The sequence below is a fragment of the Pelophylax lessonae genome (genome assembly GCF_965119305.1).
Source record: "Pelophylax lessonae genome assembly, chromosome: 9".
NCBI lineage: Eukaryota > Metazoa > Chordata > Amphibia > Anura > Ranidae > Pelophylax > Pelophylax lessonae.
In genome coordinates this window covers 242315347-242343246 of record NC_138776.1, presented here as the reverse complement: position 1 = coordinate 242343246, position 27900 = coordinate 242315347, and the positions used below count along the sequence as shown (strand labels likewise).

The following is a 27900-nucleotide window of genomic DNA, read 5'->3' as shown; positions in this document are numbered from 1 at the left end:
TTTTTTTACATACTTTCACCAGGGCAGTACAGCTTAATCATATAACTGATGTGGCAATGATCAGGGACACTGACTGGTAACAGTATGAAAAAAAAAATGTTATAATTTTTTTGTTATTTCAAATTTTTATTTTTTTTTTACGATTTATTTTAACACACTGTGACCTGAGCAATACAATGTTACCATAGCAACATTGTACTGCTCTGGGAAAGTGATTAGGATTTTTCTTTTTTTTTTCATATTATGTTTCCTAATAGCAGTGTATTACATTGCTATAAGGCCCCGTTCACACTGGGGCAATCCGACTTCCCGGGGCGACCTCACAGGTCGCGGTGCGCTGCTCGCACCGCGACCTCGGTGCGGCCGGCACGGACTTCATAACATTGAAGTCAATGCAGGTCGCTCCGGGTCGCCCCAAAGAAACTCCGGACCCTTTTTCTAAGTTGGAGCGACTTGTGTCGCTCCTATTAGAACGGGTCCATAGCTTCTCTATGCCAGGCGACCTATCAGGCGACCAGGTCGCCCCAGTGTGAACGGGGGCTAAGCAAGCATTTTACCGAATGAAACTGATTTTTTCAGTCTGTTTTGTTGTAATTAGCTGGGATTGGTCAAAGCTAAGCGCATGGTACAGATGGGCTGTGATTGGCCCTGTCTGTACCATGTGAACAAATTGACCAGTCACAGCTAGCCACACATTTGTACACATTGGATGGCTTAAAAGGAAGCCATCCATTGTGTTTAACTGCCATGTGACCTGCTGTTATATAGTTTGTGAGGTTGAAAAAAGACATCAGTACATCCAGTTCAACCTAGGAGGTGGGTGTGTGTTTGTTGTGATACAGTATCTCACAAAAGTGAGTACACCCGTCACATTTTTGTAAATATTTTATTTTATCTTTTCATGTGAAAACACTGAAGAAATAACACTTTGCTGATGTAGCCTGGTCACAAGTTCCAGCTGAAGTTGTTCAGACTGTTTGTTCTGTTATTAAAGTTTCTACAAAGCAATGATTCATTGAATTATGGGAGATGTAGTTCTGGGAGGAGTCAAGACTTTGGATCGTCTGTGTGACTGAACTATTCTCCCAGGGAGCCTTGGGACTCGCAGGGGCAGTTGGGAGTGTCTTTATAAAGGGGGGTGGGACCAAGATTCACTCTCTTGCCTCATGGACAGCGTGCTGTGAGGAAGGGGAAGAGCTGCTGTGGAGCACAGAGAAGGATAAACTGCCGGAGGCCTAGTAAACAGACACCGGAGAGAGAGAGTGGTGTGTGGATGGATCTCGGTGGTTGACCGAGCGGAGGGATGCCTGCAGAGGCTGCGAGTACTCCTGAGGAGAGCGGGACGCTGGTGATGTGGACTGCGGAACACAGAGGTCATCACATTGAGTGAGAGAGATCCGATTTAAAGTATTTGCTGTACTACTAGAATGAGCCAGAGCGGGTCTGCAAAGCAGTTTAGCAGAAGGCCATACTAGTTCTAACGGTCGTCACAGGACACTGCAGTGCTGAATAGTGCTTGGTGGATCAGAAGGCCTTATCCCTCCTTTTCAGTTCTGGATTGGCTACCAGATGTGGAGTGCGGGAACCCCTCTCCTCCTTTTCTGTTTGGATTACAGTTAACGGTTATTCCTATGGTGGATTAAAGTTAACTAATCACCTTTACCGTGGATTACAAATACTTTCCCTGGATTGGTTTAGGATACCTTTGCCGGCGAAGACTAGCAAGGCCTTGCTTATTCAGGAGACTCTTGTAAATCTAACGTAAAAGGGGCCCCCTATAGGATACAGAGTGCACTCTGATGTATATATATAGTCTAACTTTAGTATATTAGAGTCACTGAGATAAGTTAGTAATAGTTTCAGGTTACATTTCATCACTGCAAAGCATTGATTTGTGGTCACTCTCGCATTGCATCCGAAAAGTACTGTATTGACAGATTTCCAATATATTAATCTTCTATTATATAATAATATAATACTATAATAATATATATATATATATGTTTGGATTGTTCTTTTAGATCCTGAGTGCTGAATCTCATCCAGTCCTAGTTTGAGGATTCAGGATCTCTTTTATCATTGATCTCCTTGTATTTAATGTTTTATTGAAACTGCTTGTGCATTTTACGAACCTCAAGTTAAAGATAAGTAAATCTGATTCTTTACCGCAATCTGGTATTGTCTAATTATTCAGAATGTCAGAACCGATAGTGTCAAGTGGGTTGGACAACACTCAGGGCAACAGAAGTGAGGAGGATGTGTGTGTACTTAGCCACCCCCCAGGGGACAGGGCTACACTACAATGTAAAGTGGTGAGTGTACAGCTTGTATAACAGTGTACATTTGCTGTCCTCTCAAAATAACTCAACACACAGCCATCAATGTCTAAACCGCTGGCAACAAAGGTGAGTACACCCCTAATTGAAAATGTCCAAATTGGGCCCAAAGTGTCAAAATTTTGTGTGGCCACAATTAGTTTCCAGTACTGCCTTAACCCTCTTGGGCATGGAGTTCACCAGAGCTTCACAGGTTGCCACTGGAGTCCTCTTCCACTCCTCCATGACGACATCACGGAGCTGGTGGATGTTAGAGACCTTGCGCTCCTCCACCTTCTGTTTGAGGATGCCCCACAGATGCTCAATAGGGTTTAAGTCTGGAGACATGCTTGGCCAGTCCATCGCCTTTACCCTCATCTTCTTTAGCAAGGCGGTGGTCATCTTGGAGGTGTGTTTGGGGTTGTTATCATGTTGGAATACTGCCCTGCGGCCCAGTCTCCAAAGGGAGGGGATCATGCTCTGCTTCAGTATGTCACAGTACATGTTGGCATTCATGGTTCCCTCAATGAACTGTAGCTCCCCAGTGTCGGCAGCACTCATGAAGCCCCAGACCATGACACTCCACCACCATGCATGACTGTAGGCAAAACACACTTGTCTTTGTACTCCTCACCTGGTTGCTGCCACAGGCGCTTGACACCATTTGAACTATATACGTTTATCTTGTGAGATACTGTACATAACGGTGATCACATGTACCGGTAGCGAGCTGGTACTCAGATCAGTCATTGGCCATGTCCCGTCTACACGGATGGTGACAAATCGTGCCAAGGCGCAGCCGCTGGGGTTGCCACATCATCCCTTTAAACCAGAGTACATAATAATTACACTGGTTCTGAGGCTAATATAATGCACATAAGGCACTAAGTGAGTTTAATTACCACCTTAATCAGACACAGAACCTGTGTAATTAATGTGGGTCCTGGTTTAAAGGTGCAGCACGACCGTCACAGAGGTGGCTGAGTGTGTTCAAATCCTCCTCACTTCCTGGACCCTGAGTCCCTTCTGACCCAACTGACACTATGGGTTCTGACATAGTGATTAAATAGACAACAACAAAGTTTTAATAATGAAAGATCAGTTTTACTGTCTTATTCAAGAAATTGAACAATTGTGAGTTCAACACAACAGGAAAAATAGATAAAGAGAACCAACTTGAGATTCTGAGTCTTTAAAGCCCCAATATCATAAAGGCAGCGCAAGACTCAGAATCCTACATTTTCAAAAAGATAAACAAATGTAAATATATTACTGCTTTGGATGAGGAATAATATATTAATTGCTACTTCAATCGATCATTCCTCCTTTAATGGTGTGAGAGTGACCAAAGAGGTATAAACAAATGTCCTTAAGCTATTAAAGAACAAAGTAATCAGTTTAAATTAGCTCAGCTGCCTTAATAATATATTGCAATACAATCTGATAGAGTGCACTCTGTCACCTATAGGGGGCCCCCTTTCTATGGATTATATGAGTCTCCTCCTGGGCAAGGCCTTGCTAATCTTTGCCGGAAGTGAAACTCTCAATCATTCCATGAATGATATTTGTAATCCAGAATAAGAAAGGGAAATATTTGTAATCCAACAGAAAAGAAATATTGATATCCAGGCTCTGTCTAAGATGTATACAGTCTAGGGGTTTGTGTGTATACAGTTGAGGCCTTTTTGGTTTACCATGCACTAAAACAGAATTGCAGAGTCCCATGGCAACCGTTCTATCACAGTGAATCTCTCTTTGTATCTGTACCGCGTCACAGGCCTTTACTTGCTCTGTATCTGTGAGTTACAGTGTCTGCTGTAATCAGATATCTCTCACCCAATCCGTTGGTGTCCTTGTTCAGCAGTCCTCCACACCAGGCCGGTTACCCCGGGGTAACATCCGCCACCTCTCTCCCGTGTCTCTGCTCTCTCACTCCGTCACCTTCCTCCGCTTTCCAAGGCGTCTTCCGCTAGGCCCGCGGCCTCTCTCTCCTGCACACTGCAGCAGCTCTTTTTCCTCCTTCCGCATAGCACGCTGTCCCCAAGGCAAGAGAGCAAACCGTTGGCCCCGCCCCTAATTTATAGACTCTCCCATCAGTCCCCACGGAACCTACAGCTCCCTGGGAGTAGAGTTCAATCCAGTGTGCCGTTCACAGTCTTCACCCTCTTCGGGACTACATTTCCCACAATCCAACACACCAGTCTCTTAACAGAAGCCCAGATATTAAAGGGATAGTACATCAGCCTTAATCACGCCAGAATTGATTTCTTCACCTGGCTACAAAGGGATGAGGTGGCAACCCTAGCAGCCGCGTGATTGGCACATCCTGACAGGACTTCATATGATGCCCAGTCGGGATGGGAGACCCAGTGGTTAAAATAAGTGGCACATGCACAACGCACCACTGCTTTTGCACCAGGCCTCTGTGACTTTGTGTTAAAGCTCTGCCAACCTAAAAAGATATGCATTCTCTGGCACTTACCTGAGTGGGTGGTGTTGGATTTGAGACAGCCCGACAACCAAACACAGAAAGACTAACGGAAACAGAGAACTGCAGCAGATACGTAAGAATGAAACATCCACGAAGAACATGGCCTGCAACCTGTACATGCAAATAAACAAGTTAACCACTTAAGCACCGGAAGATTTTACCCCCTTCCTGACCAGGGCCTATTTTGCGATTCGTCACTGCGTGACTTTAACGGACAATTGTGCGGTCGTGCGACGCTGTACCTAAACAAATTTGGTGTCCTTTTTTTCCCACAAACAGAGCTTTCTTTTGGTGGTATTTGATCACCTGTGCGATTTTTTTATCATGCATTATAAACAAAAAAAAGAGCGTAAATTTTGCAAAAATAACAATATTTTTCACATTTTTTATATGAAATTCCCCCCCAAAAAATGTAAAAATCTAATTTTTTTTAACATTTTAGGCCAATTTTTTTTATGCTACATATGTTTGGTAAAAAAAATCACAAAAAGCGCATTTTGATTGGTTTGCGCAAAAGTTATTGCGTTTACTAACTAAGGGAAAGATTTTAGTCATTTTTTTTTTTTTAACGAGTAATGGCGGCGATCTGCAATTTTTTTTGCGGGACTGCGACATTGCGGCAGACAGATCGGACCCTTGACTGACATTTTTTTTACACTTTTGGGGGTACCAGTGACATTACTACAGTAATCAGTGCTATACATATGCACTGTTACTGTAAAAATGACACTGGCAGGGAAGGGGTTAACTTTTTTTGAGAGGGAGGGGTTAAGTGTGACCCTAGGGGCGTGTTTCTAACTGTGATTGGATGTGGCTTGACGTGTAAGAACAGAGATCAACGGTCCTACATAGCAGAACCGTATGATCTTCGTTCTTACACAGGGGAGAATGACAGGCGGCTTTGTTTACATTAGCCGCCTGCCTTTCTCCCGGTGTAACGGACGATCGCGAGTGCCCGGGGAACATCAGGTCCGCCGGGCACACGCACGGGAGGGGTCCGTGAGCGAGCGGGAGCGCCCCTCCAGCGGCGCGCGCTCGTTCCCTAGAGCCTCACAGGCGAGCTACGTAGCACATCTGCTGTGCTGTATTCAGCGACAACTGTGGGTCGCATAGCAGTGTGCGTTTTTCACCGCACACAGTTGCCAACGCATCAGTGACAAATATGCCTGGTAGACCAAGAAAAGGCATACGTGGCCCTGCTGCGGAAAGGGGCACAGCTTCTAGGGTGTCTAGAGGCAGGGGTGGACGTGGTGGTCAGTCCTCAGCCAGGCCACCATTTGGATTGTTCTCCGGCAGTGGCCAAGCTATACGTCCACAGTATGTACAGGAGGTGGTGGACTATATGACCAAACCCTCATCATCGGCATCATCTGCAACTACAGTGACCCAGGCAGAGAAAAGTGGTCAGTCTTCTGCAGTTGGCAGAACAAATACAGATGAGTCCATGTCCACCTCACGTCCTCCCTTAGACCCAACTTCAGACATGACAGAGGAGTCAGCTGAGCTGTTTGACCACAGTGTCGGCCATCTACTCCAGCCTGATGCTCAGTCCTTTATGGAGTCTGATGTTGGGTCTGAGTTTGAGGAGGAGGCAGAGCAAACAAGAGGGGAGAGCAGACGGCCCGCTCCATCTAAGGCCGCACCTGTTGTCTCCCGGGCCAGGCCTTATGCTCAGTCTTTGATGGAGTCAGATGTTGGGTCTGAGTTTGAGGAGGAGGCAGAGCAAACAAGAGGGGACAGCAGACGGCCCGCTCCATCTAAGGCCGCACCTGTTGTCTCCCGGGCCAGGCCTGATGCTCAGTCTTTGATGGAGTCAGATGTTGGGTCTGAGGTTGAGGAGGAGGCAGAGCAAGCAAGAGGGGAGAGCAGACGGCCCGCTCCATCTAAGGCCGCACCTCTTGTCTCCCGGGCCACTATACACACCTCATCTTGCTGGGCCTTTTTTGAGACATCCCATGCAGACAAAACAGTTGCGATCTGCAAGATTTGTAAGAAGGGTATAAAACGTGGCAAAAATGTCAACCACCTGGGTACAAGCTGCCTAAACAGGCATTTGATAACCCACCACTCTGCCTGTTGGCAGGAGCATTTAGAGAACCCACAAAAGGGCCAAAGATCGGTCAGTCGGCCTCCTAGTTCTCCTCGCGCTCCTCCTCATGCTCCATCTGCTCCACCTGCTCCACCTGCACATCAGTCTGTTCCTGGCCCTGCTATAGTCACTCGTCACCTGTTGGCAGCCTCCACTGGCAGGGATGATGATATAGCAGGCAGTGTCACATCTACCTCCAGCACACCACCAGCTGTAACATCTAGACGCCAAATTTCGATTCCACACATGCTGGAACGAAAAAAAATGTATACTCCCCGCCACCCACATGCCCAGCGTCTAAACAGTAGTTTGGCAAAACTACTGGCTCTGCAACTATTACCATTTAACCTGGTAGAGTCTGCTCCCTTCCATGACTTCGCAAAATGTGCAGTTCCACAGTGGCAGGTGCCAAGTCGGCATTACTTTTCCCATAAGGCCCTGCCATCCCTATACCAACATGTGGAAGGCAATGTAGTGTCGTCCCTGGCCAAGTCAGTCAGCCGTAAGATACACTTGACGGCTGACACTTGGTCAAGCAAACATGGGCAGGGACGGTACATTTCTGTCACTGCTCACTGGGTGACACTGCTTGCCAGCGGAAGGGATTGTAGCCAGGGCTCGGTGCTGCAGCCAGTGTTGCCCCCACGTCTGCAAACAGCTGGTGGTGTCGCTGATCCGGGTAGATCAATCACTTCTACCCCCTGCTGCTCCTCCTCCTCTACCTCCTCCATACCCTCCTCTGCAGAATGGTCCTTTGAATATGATGAGGTACCACGTAAACGTTCAAAGGGCTATTCTATGTCTCAGGCCAAAAGGTGTCACGCAGTGCTGCAGCTTGTGTGTCTAGGGGACAGGCAGCACACTGCCCCTCAGATTCTTGGGGCTCTGCAGGCACAGGCCCAGAGGTGGTTGACACCACGCCAGCTGCAGCCAGGGATGGTGGTTACTGATAATGGGTCAAACCTCCTGGCCGCCCTTCGTCAGGGAAAGTTAACCCTTGTGCCATGCCTGGCGCATGTCCTGAATCTCGTGGTACAGCGGTTTTTGAACTCGTACCCGGGAATGCAGGATGTGCTAAGGATGGCAAGAAGGGTGTGCAGTCACTTCAGGCGGTCGTACAATGCCACTGCACGTTTGGCCGAAGTGCAGCGCGAGTTTCACCTGCCGGTACACCGCCTCATCTGTGACATGCCCACCCGCTGGAACTCCACCTTGGCTATGCTGCAGCGCCTGTACACGCAGCAGAGGGCCCTCAATGAATATCTATGCGAGTACGGCACCAGCACTGGCTCTGCGCGCCTGGGCTTCTTTTCACCTCGGCAGTGGCTTTTGATTAAGGATGCATGCGCTGTCCTCTCGCCATTTGAGGGGGCCACAAGGATGGTCAGCCGGGACAGCGCATGCATCAGTGACACCCTACCGGTACTGTTTTTGTTGGAGCACACTCTGCGTGGCATTATGGACAGGGCACTGGAGGCAGAGCAGCAGCAAGGAAGAGGAGGACTTCCTTGCCTCTCAAGGCCCCCTTTATCCTGAAAATCCTGACCCCATTATGCCTAGCTCCCAGAGGCCCGAGCAGGATCCAGGGGTGGAAGAGGAGGAGGAGGACGATTCTGCGGGAACTTTTGCAGGGTTTGAGGAGGAGGAGGAGGAAGACATGCGGCAATCTGCAAGGCCTAGTTTGACTCCCTCGGGACACTTTGGAGTAGTGCGTGGCTGGGAGGAGGAGGAGCCCGTTGAAGATAATGTCGTTATGAGTGACCCCGAGGAGTCAGCTTCTCAGGCCTTCGCTAATTTGCGACGCATGGGAAACATCATGCTTCAGAGCCTGCGAAAGGACCCCAGAATCAAGGCCATTAAAGAGACTAACCACTATTGGTTGGCCACCCTACTTGACCCCCGGTACAAGTCTAAAGTCTCGGAGCTTTTCCCATCCACCCAGAGATTCCACAGGATCAAATCCCTTGAGGACAGTCTCAAGAGGATTCTGGTGAACATGTTCCCCGACTCCCGTAGGGTGCAGGGGCGGGGACAACCTACCATGGATTCTACTGGTGGTCACGAGAGGAGCGTTGGAGAAGGCGTGCGGTTGACGGATGCCTTTCGGTCTTTTTTTAGTCCTCACCGCCCAGGCCTCTCAGCTGCCACATCGCATCGACAGCGTCTGCATCACATGGTGGACGATTACGTGAGGGCACAAAGTGACACAGAGGGCTTTTCATGTGACGATGCCGATCCACTGGCATACTGGGTCTTAAGATTAGACCACTGGCCAGAACTGGCCCAGTATGCCATGGAGTTGTTGGCCTGCCCTGCTTCCAGTGTCCTATCGGAATGGGCATTCAGCGCAGCAGGAGGATTCGTCACAGACCATCGAACGAGACTCTCCACCGACTCAGTCGACCGTTTGACATTCATTAAAATGAATCAGTCGTGGATATCAAGCTTTGATGCACCTGATGCAGACCTTGTAGACTAGGCTATCGTTGTGATGTGGCAGCTGAGCCTCAGTTTAAGCCTGGACCATGGTGCCACCCTCAAACCCTCCTCTCATTCTCTTTACGTTCACAGAACCTCATTTTGGTTACAACAAAAACTAGCATGTTTGCGCACCTGTTCCACAGGTGCACACCTTTACAATTTTTGGGCCTCCTTCAACACCAGCTCTTTGGGGTTAAGGTGGGGAGGCTATGCTAAAACAAAAACTACCATGTTTGCGCACCTGTTCCACAGGTGCACACCTTTACAATTTTTGGGCCTCCTTCAACACCAGCTCTTTGGGGTTAAGGTGGGGAGGCTATGCTAAACAAAAACTACCATGTTTGCGAACCTGTTCCACAGGTGCACACCTTTACAATTTTTGGGCCTCCTTCAACACCAGCTCTTTGGGGTTAAGGTGGGGAGGCTATGCTAAAACAAAAACTACCATGTTTGCGAACCTGTTCCACAGGTGCACACCTTTACAATTTTTGGGCCTCCTTCAACACCAGCTCTTTGGGGTTACGGTGGGGAGGCTCCGCCAACACCAAAACTACCATGTTTGCGCACCTGTTCCACATGTGCACACCTTCATAATTTTTATGCCTTCTTCAACACCAGCTCTTTGGGCTTACAGTGGTATGGCTCCGCCAACACCCAAACAACAATTTTTGCGCACATGTCACACAGATGCATATCATTGTAATTTTTTTCCTTACAAAGGCAATTATTGCCTTCATTACCAGCACTTTCATAGGGATATGGTGTCAAGGCATCGTCCGCACCACCAAAGGCCCAATTTTTAAGCATCCTTTACTTCTATTCAAAGTCAAGAGACAACAGTATTCATCCAAAACATCTCTAATCTTGTTCACTGTGCACTACATTGTGGCCCCTACCCCTAACCCTAACCCTCAATGTATCCGTGCATATATGTCTGTTTCTTGTGAGAATTCAAGTTAAAGTGCACCAAACACCATTTTACATGAAATAAAGTGCAATTGCATACATCTTTGGACTTCTTGAAACATTTGGTAATAATAGCCCCATTGTGGAAATACACCCGTTAATTATATGCACATTTAAAGAGACAGCACCTTTTTCCAAAAAAAACTCTAATCTTGTTCCCAATGCACTGCATTATGTCCCCATCATACACATTGGCTGTGCCATTGATTAGGAGCAAAAGAAAGGTGCGGTTAAGCAAAAAAGTCATTTTTGAAGGTTTGGTATGTTATAATTCTGGTTCTGGACATGCTACAGAGCTGAAACTTCACATGTACACCTTTTAGACCCCCCAGACACTAAATCCAAAGAAATCTCTTTTTTTAAAAATTTTTTTCAATAATTGGCTCTCTATCAAAAACGACAATTTTTAAGAACTTTTTTTTGTGTGATTAATAGTTAATGGGGCATGACCCAGAACCCTAGGCACTTTTTAGGGGCATTTATTGGGTTTTAGGGCTTCAAAATTGTGTTTTTTGATTCCAGAAGTTCGGGTCCCATTGATTTCAATGGGGTTCTGGAATCCGAACCGAACTTTCGGGAAGTTCGAGTGTTCTGGTCGAACCGAACTTTTCAAAAGTTCGATCATCCCTAGTTCACACCTAATACAGTTGTGGCTCACAGCAGGGGCCTGGTGCGTCCCTGTTCTCCGTTTCAGGGATGAATCATCAGGCCTGAATTTTTGCCTGAATTCAGACCTGAAACTGGGCCAGAGACGCACAGGACCCCTGTATAATCTGCTCCACAGCCACCCCGGAAATGTGTGAACGGCTTTTTTGAGAGCCGGGCACACTCTCCTGTCATGCAAAATGAACATCCAATTCCCACTAGTGTGAACCTAGCCTAAAGGATTATTGTTGGATGACACTATCCTGAAGTTCTGGTCTGGAGAAGGATCTTTTGTCTCCCTCACTGAAAAGTGTCATTTTGGAGCTGGGTGGCAGTTGGTTATTGGGGCATTGCTAGTCTGATCTGGTTTGTGAACTTTCATGTGTGCTTGCAGCTAGAAGGGAGGGGGGGGGGGGGCTACACTGGTGATAATAAACCTGGGGAAGGCTAACAGGCATAATTGAAGGGGATTTCGACTGGATTGCCTCCTTTGAGGTTTGTACGTGTCACAGATTGGACATAAAATTAATATAGTCAGAAATCCACTGTATGTAAATGACTGGACTTCGGGCCGGCCCTTATATGGGTCCCACTGGGTCCATTGGACCCAGGCGGCACTTGGAGAGAGGCGGCAAATTGACTCCCAAGATTTTTTTCCAGCAGCTTTGTGTGTCATCAGTTTACGGCGCGTTACAGGGGGAATTTCACCACCTCATACTGCCGCCCATAGTGCAAACTGATGAGTATGAGGAGGCGGAGCATCCCCCCTGGGGAACGTCCCTCACATGATCATAGTGTGCGCAATGACGTCAGACATCAGCGCACTTCATCTCACACAAGGCAGGCTGGATGTTCTAGGGTGGTGAGCGCGGCATACACAGGAGTGACAGGAGGATGATAATGGGTGTTTGGTGAACCGGTCCGGTGGTGAGGTATGGAAGAAGATAACACTATATACAATATTTTCTACATTTTATATTTATTTAATATAATGGATGTGGGGGCCTTTTGGTGGGTCTGATTTTTTTTTTTTGGTGCCTGATTTTTGGGCCTTTCGGTGGGGCTGATTTATTATTATTTTTTTTTTTTTTTTTGGGGGGGGGCAGCATTTTAATCTTGGGCTAAGTCAGCAAAATGTTATGGGTCAGCCCTGACTGGTGTACAATCCTTTGAGCCTCGAACAGAGGTAGGCAGAAGGTAAGTACCTATAGGGAGGAGGTACTCAGCTTAGGGTAGTGTAAGGGGCTAGGTTCCTGGTCTGGGGAATCCTGAACTTTCCCCACTAATATTAATGTCAATATATTAATAGATACTTACAATAATACCATCACAGTCATAATCATAGCAATAATGTAAGAGAGAATAATAAAAAAAATCCACAATGTTCAGTATCAGTCCAAGAACAGAGAAAATGGATATTACAATGCTTAAGCCCAGGGAGCCTTGTATCTGTAAGAAAACATGAAGACAATTTGCTTAAAAGCTCATATTAATCTTTTTGTACATTAGATTGTATACATACTGTCAACTTCTAATTTTATTCTCATAATACCAAGTAAATAGACAATGTTCTTCTCGGAAGAACCACAAAATCATTTTTACTAGCTTGTATGTGCTGCATTTTGTTGATCTGCACTGTAGAAGCAGGAACATCAGGTCCATCAGACAGTATGGAATCTGGCTTTAGAGCAGTGGTCTCGGAACTGCGGCTCTTTGCTTTTTGTTTCTTGGGGCACCATTTTATTCACGGATACCAACAATGGGGCATAATTTAATTTCCCCCACTGACACCAACGAAGGGAAACAAATCTTTCCAATGACACCAACGATGGGGCACAATTCTTCTCAATGAGACCAACAATAGGGTACAATTATTCCCACTGATACCAATAATAGGGCACAATTACTTCCACAGAAATGGTGAGGCATTATTTTTTCCCAATAACGTTGGAACATTTTCTACTCCCACTGGTCACAGTTCAGTCCCAGCTAAAGTCTGAAGGACAGTAAAGTGTCCCTTTGTGTAAAAAGTTTGGAGACCCTTGCTCTAGAGCAGGGTTTCTCAACCAGGGTTCGTTCTAAGGTTGCTGGGGGTTCCTTGAGAAATGGGCAATTTCTGCCTCTCAGATAAGTTCCCAATGACATCATTGTTCTTTTTATCTATCTGTAAGGGGGTCATTCTTCCAAATGATGACAAGAGTAAGGGCACAATTATTTCCACAGAAAGATGAGGGATTATTTTTTCCCACTGACGTTGGAACATTTTCTACTCCGACTGGTTACAGTTCAGCCCCAGCTAAAGTCTGAAGGATGGTAAGAATGTCCCTTTGTGTAAAAAATTTGGAGACCCTTGCTCTAGAGCAGGGTTTCTCAGCCAGGGTTCCGTGGAACCCTAGGGTTACTTCTGAGGTTGCTAGGGGTTCCTTGAGAAAAGTTCCCACTGACTCCATTGTTCCTTTTAGCTATCTGTAAGGGGGTCATTCTTCCCAATGATGGCAAGAGCAAGGTGCATTCTTCCCACTGACTGTCACACTAATGTGTCATAAGTTGTAGATTTTTAATTTTTTGCAGGGGTTCCCCGAGACCAGAGATTTCTTTCAAGGGTTCCTCTGTGTTGAAAGGCTGCTCTAGAGCAGGGGTGGGGAACCTTTTTTCTGCCAAGGGCCATTTGGATTTTTGTAACATCATTCGGGGGCCATACAAAATGATCAACTTAAAAATTTGCCTGTTATATTTGACCACAGCGTGCCCCCTTTCAATGCAGAGAGACCACAGCGTGCCCCCTTTCAATGCAGACTGACCACAGCGTGCCCCCTTTCAATGCAGACTGACCACAGCGTGACCCCTTTCAATGCAGACTGACCACAGAGTGTCCCCTTTCAATGCAGAGAGACCACAGCGTGCCCCCTTTCAATGCAGAGAGACCACAGCATGCCCCCTTTCAATGCAGACTGACCACAGCGTGCCCCCTTTCAATGCAGACTGACCACAGCGTGCCCCCTTTCAATGCAGAGAGACCACAGCGTGCCCCGTTTCAATGCAGAGAGACCACAGCGTGCCCCCTTTCAATGCAGAGAGACCACAGCATGCTCCCTTTCAATGCAGACTGACCACAACGTGCCCCCTTTCAATGCAGAGAGACCACAGCATGCCCCCTTTCAATGCAGAGAGACCACAGCGTGCCCCCTTTCAATGCAGAGAGACCACAACGTGCCCCCTTTCAATGCAGAGAGACCACAGCATGCCCCCTTTCAATGCAGAGAGACCACAGCGTTCCCCCTTTCAATGCAGAGAGACCACAGCGTGCCCCCTTTCAATGCAGAGAGACCACAGCGTGCCCCCTTTCAATGAAAACTGACTACAGCGTGCCCCCTTTTCCATGCAGACTGACTACAGCGTGCCCCCTTTCAATGCAGACTGACCACAGCGTGCCCCCTTTCAATGCAGACTGACCACAGCGTGCCCCCTTACAATGAAGACTGACCACTGCATGCCCCCTTTCAATGCAGACTGACCACTGCGTGCCCCCTTACAATGCAGACTGACCACTGCGTGCCCCCTTACAATGCAGACTGACCACAGTGTGCCCCCTTACAACGCAGACTGACCAAAGCATGCCCCCTTCAATGCAGACTGACCACAATGCAGAGTGAACAGCGTGCCCCCTTACAATGCAGAGTGAACAGCGTGCCAAGCCCCCCAGACCAGTGCACTTGACTTACCTGATGTAGCAGCGGCTTCCTCTCTTCAGTCTCTGCGTCTCTTCGACCGAGGAGGATCCGTGAGACAATAGCAAATTTTAATTCGCTATTGTCACACAAATGGGCAGGCTCGAGGCGCACTGCTCTGCGCCTCGGGTCCACCCTTTTCCAGGACTCAGTGTCAGAACGGAGCCATCGGCTCCTTCTGACACAGCGGCGCGGGGAGGGGGAGCGGACGTAACGATAGTGAGGGCAGGACGTCACGATCGTGCGGGCCGCAGGTTCCCCACCCCTGCTCTAGAGTATTGCACTTCTCTGCACACACTAAGGGCTCATTCACACAGGCGGACCGTTCAGATCTGCCTGCCTGTTTTTTTTGGCGGATCTGAACGGTCCCCTCATACATTCCTATGGGACATCGGATGTCAGCGGAGACATGTCCGCTGACATCCGATCCGTCAAATCTGGACGGATGGAAACCCTATTTTCCATCTGTCCAGCGGATCGGATGGGATCAGATGAGAATGGACCGACGGTCCGTTCCCATCCGATTTCCCCCATAGAGATGCATGGGGAACTGACAGCTGTGTCTCCGCACACAGAGCGGAGACACAGCTGTCATCCTTCTGCTCAGCGGGGGATCAGCGGATTGATCCCCCGCTGAGAAAAACGGACTCCGTCCTATGGACGGAGTGTGTGAAAGGGGTCTTAGACATTTTGAGGCTGATTTACTAAGGATTTGAGAATGTTCACACAATAAAATGAAAAGTTTAATTTTGATGTTCCAATCATGTGACAAGCAAATAAATGTTTACTTATTTCATTTGCATGTGATTGGATAATTGAAGCGAATATTCATGCACAGTTTATTGTGTGAACATTTTCAAATCCTTTAGTAATTCAGCCTCCTTGTTACATAGTTAGTCAGGTTGAAAAAAGACACAAGTCTAGTTACATAGTTACATAGTAGGTGAGGTTGAATAAAGACAATAGTCCATCCAGTTCAACCTGTGTAGGTGTGTGTGGCCGTAATCATCTCACATAGCCCTGAATGTTCTGATCCTTGAGATGTACATCTAAGAGTCTTTTGAAAGCCACCATACTTCCCGCAGAAACCACCTCTTGTGGTAGAGAATTCCACAATCTTGTAGCCCTAACAGTAAAGAACCCCCCACTTTGCCTGAGGTTAAAACGCTTCTCCTCTAATCGCATTGTATGCCCTCGAGTCCTCATGCAATCACTTTGACTGAATAGCTTTTTTTCTATGCCGAGATCACCATTGAGATATTTATAAATTGCTATCATGTCCCCTCTCAGGTGTCTCTTCTCAAGGGAGAATAAATCAAGCGATTGCAGATGCTCTTCATAATTAAGGTCCTCCAATCCCCTAATTAGTTTAGTTGCCCTTCTCTGGACTCTCTCCAGCTCCAACACATCCCTCCTGAGGACTGGCGACCGGAACTGGACAGAATACTCCAGATGCGGTCGGACCAGAGTTTTATAAAGTGGAAGGATTATAGTCTTATCTCTGGAATACATCCCTTTCTTTATGCATGCTAATATTCTGCCGGCTTTGGCAGCTGCCGCTTGACATTGCATGCTATTGCCTAATCTATCATCAACCAAGACTCCCAGATCTTTCTCCAAAGTCTAGTTCAACCAATAAAAAAAAAAAAAAAAAAAAACCCAACCATACAATCCCATATACACAATCCTATACCCCCACTTGATCCAGAGGAAGGTGAAAAAACCCCAGCAAAGCATGATCCAATTTGCTACAGCAGGGGAAAAATTCCTACCTGATCCCCCGAGAGGCAATCAGATATTCCCTGGATCAACTTTACCTATAAATATTAGTACCCATTTATATTATGTACACCCAGAAAAGAATCCAGGCCTTTTTTAAGCAATCTACTGAGCTGGCCTGAACTTGCTCTTGAGGCAGTCTGTTCCACATTTTCTTTTTTTTTTTTTTTTTTTTACTTTTTTTCACAAGAAGTTTATTGGTATACCAAATTAACAGTGCTTTAGAACAGCAGCTTCTGGAAGAACCACTTGTTTTTGCCCGTCTTGTACCTTTCCTCAAATTTGATTTTGGCCTCCCTTCTGGCTTTCCGTTTCAGAGCTGGGTCCCTAAAAACATCTTTGTTCACCACAGCTTTGTCAAGAGGGATATCAACAGAGTATCTGGTTGGCATGAGGTGGTTGTAGTTGTACACCTTCACAAATGACTTGATCTTAGAACGCTTGGCGATTCTCTTCTTGCCCATAGTGGCGGTCAACTTACGAGGATAGCGATCAATGCCAGCAACCAGGGCGTGGCTGTACTGGCGATCAGAGGTGCCATCATCAATGTTCTTTACAATGACTGCTTTGCGGCCTGCATAGCGTCCTGCTAAAACAAGGACAACTTTCCCTGGTTTCATGAATTTGCCCATTTTCGTTTCAACTCAATGGCCACCCTGAAAAGAAAAGGTGTTCCAAATTTTCATAGCTCTTACTGTGAAGAAACCTTTCCGAATTTGGAGATGAAATCTCTTCTCCTCTAGACGTAAAGAGTGCCCCCTTGTCCTCTGTGATGACCCTAAAGTGAGTAACTCAACACCAAGTTCACTATATGGACCCCTTACAGTATGTATTTTTGACTTGTCTCTGTTTATAAACAGTAAGGACACCAATTTATAGGGCTGCTTAAAATGTTTTCATGGTAGGGGGTCCCTGGATAGATGAAAAGGGAGTGAGGTTTTGTAGATAGATGACTCTTGCATGGACCGGGACCCATGGAGAGCCTGATAAAGCATCAAGATGGAATCATCCAGAGAGTTCCTGCACCTTCCGTGAGTTGAATATTGTTGCTATAGGAGACAGTTTATGCTACAAAGTACAGATTGCTGGTTCCAGCTTAAAGGCTCTTTTTCTGTACTGCTGTCTACCTTTTCTACATTTCTGTCTAAGGAGTCTGCTGATCTGCAAGTCTGCTGTAGTTTTTGACTAAAGCCACGTACACATGCAACGAATTTCCGCCGACCGGTCGTTCATCTTTTGTCCAGAGTGGTGTCCGTTGGTTGGAATGTGCTCTAGATTGCACACGAATTTTCCCGTACGACAGAATTCTACTTCAGAAGTGATGTCATGTGTTGGATTGCTTTCTATGTGTTCTTTCATCTCTGAGCGTGCCTAGTCTTGCTCATAAGATTTTTCTCCATCAAAATCTGTACTAATAAGACGAAAATCGGACGTGTTTTGATGGTCGACAAAAATTTTATAGCCTGCACATCAGAATTTTTTCGGCCGAAAAGTCGGAGTCGGTTGTCGGAAGCACCATACTAACAAGCCGAAAATCGGCAGATCGGTCTTCGGATGAAAATTCCCAGCCAAATTTCTTCTCGTGTGTACGGGGCTTAAGGGTGTCCTGTGCCTTACCCCTCTCTCCCACATTTTTCCTGTTGTGAGAAAAAACTTTCCTTTGTTCAAGCATAAAAGTAACTGGCTCTCATCTTTCTACCTTGTACACCACTCACATTGCCCAGTAACCTGCACCCTGAGGAGGAATGTCGGCCCTCCTTGTCTCTGGAGGTCACCACCAGGCCTCTGGAGGTTGGGGAGGGCGCTACATATAGTTTTGGGTTTCCATCCATCCATACATTTATTCTGTTTTACTCCATCACCGAGCTTTAGTAGACAGATTTCATGCCTGTTTACATTATTGCAAAATATAGACATTAGATCTGGGGTATCCATCCACTGATCCTGTGATATGGCCCACGATCTCCTGCTCTGGTATGGCAGTTGGTAAGCCCAGATTGTGGGTTCCAGACCCGCTCAGTTAGGGAGTTTCCCCCTCTCTATTTATCTCAGTGACCACTGTCCCCAGGATTGAACATGAGGGCAAATCTAAGATTTTGAGTTTTCACTAGAACAGGAATACAGGGAAAATCTTTTAATGGGGACACTTGTTTCCAGTGACAGCTGTCTAAGGGAGCATTTCTCTCACTTTGGAGAGATGTCTACAGGACAGTAAGTAAAGAGAAATCTCCCCAACTAGACACAATCATTTAACAGATTTTTTTTTAAATTAAGCCATTTAGTTAAAACCCACAAATCTAGGAGGGTTATCCTCCGCCATTGGGTGTCCCCCACGCCGCCCAAGGTGGGGGAAGTCAAGTCCGACCTCACCGCCCTCCTACTAAAGGAGCAATTGGACCTGGCCTTGAATAAAGCCGGCACGGCCAAGTTTTGGAGGAAATGGACTGCCTATGCGGAACTCTACTACACCCATCTCCCCCGTAGCCCAAACGGGAATAGAACAACACAGACGGGAGAGTATTCCCTTCCGAGTTCCACCTAACTGGTTACTCCATCCAGCAACAGCGAGCTAATCCATGATAGGTTATAGTATGATATGTACTCAGCTTGCATTTAAAGATTCTTTTTTTTTTTGTCTTTATTTCTCTCAGTCATTGCTCACTCGGACTCCCCCCCCTTTCACCACCACTCCCTCTCCCACCTTCTCCCCCCCCCCCCCTTGACTGACTCCTCTATCTCTACTAATACTCTTTCGTGGTTCAGGCCTGAAACATCTCTCCAACTCCCACACCGTGAGGGGGTGTGTTCACTGGCAATCAGACAATCCTAAGGATGTACTAGTGCATTCATATGACTATCCTCCCCCCTCCCCACCTCCCCCTCTCCTCCCCCAACCCCACCTCCCCCAATACCATTCCCCTACGTTCATACTACCCGCTTGACTCAATAGTGCAATTATGGAAATTGTTTGATTGTTTATTGCTTGATGCACTCAACGTTTTGAGTTTCTGTAAATGCATGATACTTTGTGCGTTATTGTTAAATTTTTGAAATACAAATAAAAAAAAACCCACAAATCTGTCTTTCTTTTAGATTCTTGTAATCCCCATGTACAGCAGTGTTCAAATTGTAAGAGGGAGTGTCAGTCAGGGCCAGAACAAGGGGTGGGCAGAAAGGACAACTTCCATGGGCCCAGTATGTATAGTAGGGGTGGTGGCCCCACAAGTTCCTTCTTCTGTAAGGCTGACAGGAGTAGTGGCAGTGGCATCACTGCTTCTGTTATCCCAGGACTGGAAGCGGCAAGGAGAGAGTCGGGAGAAGGTGCAGGCTGTGCTCTCTCTCTCGCCCTCCTCCTCATAAGCTCACACAATGAATAATGAAGGAAAAGCGCAATTTGGCATCTTTTCCCTGGGCACTGGATGATCTTGTCCCGGTACTGGTGTCAGTGCTCTGAGACAACCACCACATTACTGCTTTATACAGTGCTGTCAGTCAAACACAATGAACATTCTTACCGGAGAATATAATATGGCTGGAATGATGCTTGAAGTTTGTGAATCCTTCTTCTGATAGATGTGGAGTGAGATCCCACAGCAAGATAGGGGTGGATACATGAAATATATTGGGATGCCCTCAGATTTGGGGTTTCAAGGAGATATAAGAGGCCAGAGGGAGATTCGACACACCCACAGCCCAGCCACCATCAATGTCAAGTTTAAATGTGACGCTATTTTAGCATGCTCTGTGACAATATAAGCAATCAGAACTCAGTTTTGTATAAGGAGTTATTATATTGGTTCACTTACCAGACACATGGAAAGCTTGGATACAGCGGCCACTGACAAAGACCCTGCAATGATGTTCTGCAAAATATAAGCATAATGGAAAATGGTGGATCCGTGGTCAGTATAGTGATCTGAGCTGTGTGCTGGGAGACAGACAGACTGCATTTTTAGATGATAAGAAATAGGAGCTCACTTTCTCACTCAGCAAGAGTCAGAGAAAATGCGGGAGTGTGATCCTTTTTGACCTTGTTTAAAAAATCAGCAGCATTCAATAATAACAGGAGCATGAGCTATGTCAAGAGTGTGAAACTCAATTTCATCGCAGGCCGAATCAGCATTATGGTTGCCCTCAAAGGGTTGTATCTATAAGATTAAATGTCCAGAGAACCCCACCCCCCCTTACATCAGATATCAAGAGCAACCCCCCACCATCAGAAGTCAAGAGTCCCTCACCCTCCCTTACATCACAGTGCACCCCTTAAAAAGAGGGGGTGATGCGGCTGCACAGAGAGGCGCAGGATCTGTAGGAGAAGTTCTGTCTTCCTCTCTGTTGCGGACTTCTGAGACGGGGAAGGGGGTGGGGGTAGATAGGAGCCTCTTTGTGGCTGCAGGTCCCCCTCTCTGCTGCTGACTTCTAAAACAATGTGGGGCAACAATGAAGGGGTTGCTGCAGCTGCAGGAGAGGTGCAAGGGCCACATGAAATGGCCTAGAGGGCCGGCTTCGCCCCCGGGCCTTGTGTTTGACACATGTGAGCTATGATTTTTAAACAACAAAGTAAAAAAGGATCATAGTCAGACTAGAGTGTTTTTTTTTTTTTTTTTTAAATTTCTTGGACTGGGATTGGACAGGAACTCAACTGTTGAGTTGGCATTTCATGGGCTGCATCGTTTCATGGGCTGCATGAGTTCTTTTTCTCTGTTTGGCAAGGGTTTACTTTAACCACTTGCCGACCGCTCACTCGAGCTCTACTGCGGCAAAGTGGATAGTTCCCGTCCAGCGACGTAGACCTACGTCGCTGGAATCCTCCCCTTGTGGGCGGCGCACGCGCCGCCGGAGGCTCGCTCCCACTGTATTCAGTCACAGCGGGAGTCGGGCCAGGGGAGGAGCAGCGGCGATCGCCGCTGCTCTTCCCCGATCATCGGGGAATCGAGTTTGGAGATCAGCCCACTTGTGTAAACAGAGCGGGCGGATCTCCTAAGTGACAAGGAGTGACCGATTGCAGGGTTCAGCATAGCTGAACCTGCGATCTGTCCCTGTGTCACTCAGTCACCTCCCCCCACACACGTTAGTAAGCACCAGGCATACATTAACCCCTCCCTCTCCAATAAAATTAACCCCTTCCCTGCCAGTGTCATTTTTACAGTAACAGTGCATATGTATAGCACTGATTACTGCAGTAATGTCACTGGTAACCCCAAAAGTGTCAAAAATGTCAGTCAAGGGTCTGATCTGTCCGCCGCAATGTCGCAGTCCCGCAAAAAAAAACGCACATCGCCGCCATTACGCGTTAAAAAAAAAAAACACCAAAAATGACAGAAATCTTTCCCTTAGTTAGTAAACGCAATAACTTTTGTGCAAACCAATCAAAATACGCTTATTGTGATTTTTTTTTACCAAACATAGGTAGCAGAAAACAAATTGGCCAAAAGTTAAAAAAAAATTTTGATTTTTACATTTTTTTGGGGGGGAATTTCATATAAAAAAATGTGAAAAATATTGTTGTTTTTTCAAAATTTAAGCTCTTTTTTTTGTTTATAGCGCAAAAAGTAAAAATCGCACAGGTGATCAAATACCACCAAAAGAAAGCTCTGTTTGTGGGAACAAAAGGACGTAAATTTTGTTTTGTTTAGGTACCGCGTCGCACGACCGCGCAATTGTCAGTTAAATTCTCACAGTGCCGAATCGCAAAAAGTGGCCCTGAACGTAAGACAGCAAAATCCTCCGGTGGTAAAGTGGTTAAATAGCTTTTCACCCAAAAATCATCTCTATTCTATGTGGGTGTGCATTTATATAACTGGATATCAGATGCTCCTCAGGGGAGGTGCTTGGTGTGTATGGCCTGATGTGTATGGTCGTTCCTCAGAGACAGCACCTGATATGCATTTTTTTTAAAGTGCATGTATTATATTGACACCTCCCAAGTTAAGAACATAAAATGTTGATTTCTTGCAAACATTATAAGTACTTTTTTCACTTACAAAAACAGCTCCCCAGAATGAGATTCCACTGATCATTGCAATTGCAGATGCTGTGAAGATTTGACCAATACCCATGCCAATGTGTGCGATGCCCATAATGATCAGAATAATCTAAAATCATAACAATGAGACAGTTATTTTCCATGCTGACTACACTTACTTCCTTTTTATGTATACAATAACAAATGTAACCATGCTTAATTAATGAACCTTCATCCAGTAGCATGTGACAGTGAACTCCCATGTGTAGCACTGTGCCCATAGGGCTTGTTTTATGATGGCTTCTTGGGCCTCCTCTGATTACCTGCAGACATTTACTTAGGGACAGTTCACACATCCATCCTTACTCCCAATGGCTCGTTACTCAATAAACAGTCCAGGGGATTTTGTTTTATATTTATTGTGGAACTTGGATGGGAGAAGAGAATAGTGGGATACTCCAACTGGAGCTATTCGCAGTAGATAAGGACAACTCTCACTTGGCCTCACCAGGTTAATTGGGGAAGCAGTTACACTGCTTTGACAATACTTGTATGCAGAGGCGTAACTAGAACCTTCAGGGCCCCGATGCAAGAAACCATGAAGGGCCCTCCAGACCCCTGGCCGGGGCCCTTCCCTTCAATCCCGGGGCTCTTCCCACTAATCCTGGGGCTCTTTATTCTCATTGCATGGCCTTTTATTATGGTCCCGCATCAGGATCCTTTCACAAGTTCTGCAGTGGGCCCCCTTCCTGCAATCTTGGGGCCTCCCCACAGTGGTGAAATGCCAGGGCCCGGTCGCAAGTGTGACCTTTGAGATCCTAGAAGTTCACCCACTGGTTTGCTACCGGGCCCCCTGGAGCATGGGGCCCGGTAGCGATTGCAACCCCTGCAACCCCTGTAGTTACGCCCCTGCTTGTATGGAAGATTTAAGTCTTCTTTCTCTCTCCAGCAGCAAACTTGATGCAACTACATTATCTTCAGGACGCTCTCCAGCATTCCCTTGACTGACATCCGTTCACTGACCTTCTAGCTGAAGGGATGGCCCTCTCGGGATAGGCCCCATGACCAGTGGTGTATTTAGGTTTTGTGCTGCCCTAGGCCTTACTATGTTTGGGCACCCCCAAATTTAAATATGACCCACCCCTTCCTGTAAATGCCACACCCCTTTCCGGTTTATGACCCGCCCTGTCATCTGTACACCACAGACCACAACCACAGTCTATCAGGTGCCCATCAGCATAGCTTTATCAGTTCCCATAAGTTCAGCCTCATCAGTGCCCATCAGTGCCGCCTCATTACTGCCCATTAGTGCAGCCTTATCAGTGCAACATATCAGTGTGCCCTCATCAGTGGCTATCAGTACAGCCCCATCAGTGGCCACCAGTGTAGCCTATCAGTGCCCATTAATGCAGCCTATCAGTGCCCATTAGTGCAGCCTATCATACCAGCAGATAGCAGTGTGACTGCTTTATGGGGGTACCAGACTGATTTGCCTCCTGTACCCTTCCCTCTGGTCCAATTCGTCCCATAATACTGGCACTAAACTAAAAGTGTAGCGTAAGCCAGCAGGGACCCTTTTCGCGTGGGAGACGGGAGGAGGCTGCTTTTTTTCATGTGGTGTGCAGCTTTTTTGCTGCCCCCCTGCAAAGTGCCGCCCTAGGCCTGCGCCTTGTCGGCCTAGGCCAAGATACAGCACTGCCCATGACACAGATCTGTACTCATATACTGAATGCAGAATCAGATCCTTTCCAGTGTCTCCCTTCCGGCCAGCTCAGCAGGACCTTCGGGTTCAGCTCCTCTCTGACTTTCAGGTCGACCACCTGAGGCCACATGGAAACTTATACAGAGGAGGGGCAGCCCCAACCCGTTACTGGCCTGCCAGGCTGCATGCCCAGATAAAGGACTGGTATGGATTTTGAGGAGAGGGGACCCCATGCCAAGTGGTTGCCCAACACTTGAAGGCCTGCAAAGTAAATTGGAGAGAAGTTATCTTCAAGGAAGTTGTAAATTGAAATGCCTAGTAGATCATTCACAAATATATGGTTACCTTTGAATCTTCCTAAACATTCGGTTTAGGCAAGCACATTCATCAAAATCAATTGAATATCTTGTATAACACATTCATATCTTGAATAGCTTGTAAAACACAGAAAAAAAAATTCCTCACACTTACCCCCAGGGCTTTTGGTTTACCCTTCAGAAATTTTTCATGGAACACAGGTGACTGGATCATCTGAGGTATGACATTGTTCCATTGCTGAGGAGCAGCGGGGTTCCACTGTTGTGCAGTAGGGGCATTCCACATCTGAGGGTTAGGAGATATATTATATCCAAGGGGACCCGGATAGGCAGGTAGGGGAGCAGAGTTGTTATTCTGTAATTTATTGCCAAACTGGGTAGAAGACATTTTTCAGCCTCACTTCTAAAAGAAAATACCAGAAACAAATAGCCAGATGAACTATTAGAGAAAATATTCTTGTACACATTCCATGCAAATTTAAAAAAAAATGCAAATGTGGTCGTGATAAAATATGGACATGTCTTTAATTGTGATCAGTCATTGGGAACGGACATGTTGAGAGGTCAACATGTTTCGTTTTTCAGCAGGTGAGCAGACATAGTTCATTGTGATTGACATCAATTTACATTACTAAGCAACATGACTAATAATGGATTTACAATGTGGACCACTTTTTTTTTTGTTTATTACAGTACTTTGTGACAGTGTCGGTGTGTTTATTTACTATTTACATTTTTTGTGAGTACTGTGAGTAATTAGGGGTACTACTGTATATACCTCTTACTAATTCACATAGAGGGAAGTATCTGGGGGCTTTGGGACAATGTGGATTTTAACCACTTTACCACCGGAGGATTTTGCTGTCTTACGTCCAGGCCACTTTTTGCGATTCGGCACTGTGCAACTTTAACTGACAATTGCGCGGTCGTGCGATGCCATACCCAAACGAAATTTACGTCCTTTTTTTCCCACAAACAGAGCTTTCTTTTGGTGGTATTTGATCACCTGTGCGATTTTTACTTTTTGCGCTGTAAACAAAAAAAGAGCGTAAATTTTGAAAAAACAACAATATTTTTCACATTTGTTTTATATGAAATTCCCCCCCAAAAAATGTAAAAATCAAAATTTTAAATTTTTTTTAAATTTTTACATTTTTGGCCAATTTGTTTTCTGCTACCTACCAAAATTTTTTAATTTTTTTAAATTTTTACATTTTTGGCCAATTTGTTTTCTGCTACCTATGTTTGTTAAAAAAATTCACAATAAGCGTATTTTGATTGGTTTGCGCAAAAGTTATTGCGTTTACTAAATAAGGGAAAGATTTCTGTCATTTTTGGTGTTTTTTTTTTTTTAACGAGTAATGGCGGCGATCTGCGATTTTTTTTTTTACTTTCAAAAATTTTTATTTTGTTGTAATAATAACAAGAACAAAGGAAATACAGCAAACACAGTATGCGTGAACTGGGTTACAGGGTAAATGCACAATAAAGAAGAATAACAAAAGTGTGCAGACTGATTCCCCAAAAAAGGAAAACAGATAGGTGAAGGAAACATCCAGTATACATGTAGTCCGGTCTAGGCTATGAGTCAAAAAACCCCAAGAAGACTGCAACAGCCTTTTCATGACTCTCCCTTCCCCAACAAGTTTAAAAGAGGGGGGAAGGTGTCGTGTGCCCTAGCTTAGGGAAACAAATTGTGAGTAATAAACAACCCCGTTCACAGTAATAAGAAGAAATAGGGAGAGAAAGAAAGAGGTAAAGAGCAGGGAAGGAGAAGAAGAAAAGGGGGGAGAAAAAGAGTGCAGCCGTGAACCGGAAAGGCACGCCCAGAGAGTGTAATTTAAGCCAGGCCCGGAACTAGTGAAATTCCTGAATAGGCAGCCCAAGGTCCCCAAACCATTTCAAATTTAGTTACCGTATCTGTTAGTGTGGCTACCATCTTCTCTTGTGACATGATCCACGTAATTTTATTTCTAATTTTCCTGATGGACACCGTGCGTTGTTTCCATGCTGCCGCTATAGTCATTTTGGTCCCCAGAAAAATAAAGAATATCAGTTGTTGTGTATATTTGGGCGTTTTAGGTACTTTAGCATTTAACAGAGCAATGGCCGCCTGTCTGGGAATTCTATATCCAATGACTTTAGAGATCATGTGGAATACTCTATTCCATGTGCCCCTCAATTGCGGACAATCCCACCACACGTGGAGCATAGTACCAGGAGTCTGGCATCCCCGGAAGCAGAGTGGAGAGGAGGAGGGAAACATTTTATGGATTCTCGTTGGAACCAAGTACCAGCGAGTCAGAACTTTTATGTTCGCCTCAATCAAGGATATATTTCTGATGCCCTTAAAAGAGCGAAAAAACATGTGTCCCCACTCCTCTACCTCCCATGACTCCGTTAGATCCTTTTCCCATGCGTCCATGTAGGGTAGTCTAGTTCCATCAGACATAAGAGATAAATATATCAATGATATGCCACCCCTCTGTGCCTCCGAGTTTCCGCACCACGTCTCATACTCCGTAAATGCCATAGGGGGCACCATCCCCACAGAAACCGACTGTAGAAAATGAAAAATTTGGCGAAACCTGAAGGTTTCCGACTTGGGCATCTCTAGTTTGTCAATGCAATGTTTCAGTGAGTACGGGCCCCCAGGCGTGAAAAATTGCCCTATACGGTATAAGCCCTTATCTAGCCACCAACGAAATGCCTTGATATCCATACCCGGTGGGAATTTCGGATTATTGAATATATGGGAGAGCGGTTGAATGGGGGAGATCAGGGCCGGCCGAGTTTTCAAGGTATCCCAAAGTGCAAGAGACGCCGAGAGTGTAGGGGCTAGGATAGGTGGTCTTACTTTGGAGGGGATCCACAGAAGGAAATCCAAAGTATACGTTGGTACCGCCTGTCTCTCCATTCGAACCCAGTCCGGTTTTTCAAACCGTGAGTACACAATTGAAAGTTGCGCTAGCCTCGCAGCCTGATAATAAGCCCAGAAATTCGGGACACCCAGTCCCCCTTGTTTCCGCGGCTGAAATAGTATCTTGCGGTGCAGCCTGTGGCCCGATTTTCCCCAGATAAATTTTATTACTGTATTTTGGAATTTTTTCAGTTGATCCCTGAGTACCGGGATAGGTAATGCTCTAAAAAGATATAATCGTCTCGGAAGCACGTTCATCTTGATCGAGTTGATTCTGCCCAGCCAAGAAAGATTATGGGAAGACCAGTCCGCCAGTTCCCTCCCCAAGGATTGATAGATTGCTGTGTAGTTCAGTTTATGGAGATGTTCTATTCTGGACGATAAGTTTATACCTAAATATTTAATATGAGACTCACTCCACTGGAACTTGAAAGAGGATTGGAGAGAGAGGACTTCCCGGGAGTTGACCGAGACATTAAGAATGGAGGATTTGTCATAATTT

The 27900-nt window shown here is 46.1% G+C and overlaps 2 protein-coding genes across 2 annotated transcripts in view; both read right to left on the bottom strand.

Moving 5' to 3' along the window:
* The window catches only part of LOC309563347 (membrane-spanning 4-domains subfamily A member 4A-like), a gene marked incomplete at both ends in the record, with an annotated part of 139636 nt that overhangs the window by 21855 nt on the left and 89881 nt on the right, over window positions 1-27900 (bottom strand). The window contains 4 exons of the mRNA XM_082267740.1: window positions 4798-4917; window positions 12305-12436; window positions 20301-20357; window positions 22479-22589. Of these exons, the coding sequence (XP_082123866.1) occupies window positions 4798-4917; window positions 12305-12436; window positions 20301-20357; window positions 22479-22589 (420 nt within the window). The remainder of the gene's footprint in view (window positions 1-4797; window positions 4918-12304; window positions 12437-20300; window positions 20358-22478; window positions 22590-27900) is intronic.
* Window positions 16701-17157, bottom strand: LOC309563713 (large ribosomal subunit protein eL27-like). Its single transcript, XM_082268308.1, has one exon. It carries the CDS (start codon window positions 17124-17126, stop codon window positions 16716-16718), a length of 411 nt encoding a protein of 136 aa, XP_082124434.1. The 5' UTR covers window positions 17127-17157; the 3' UTR covers window positions 16701-16715.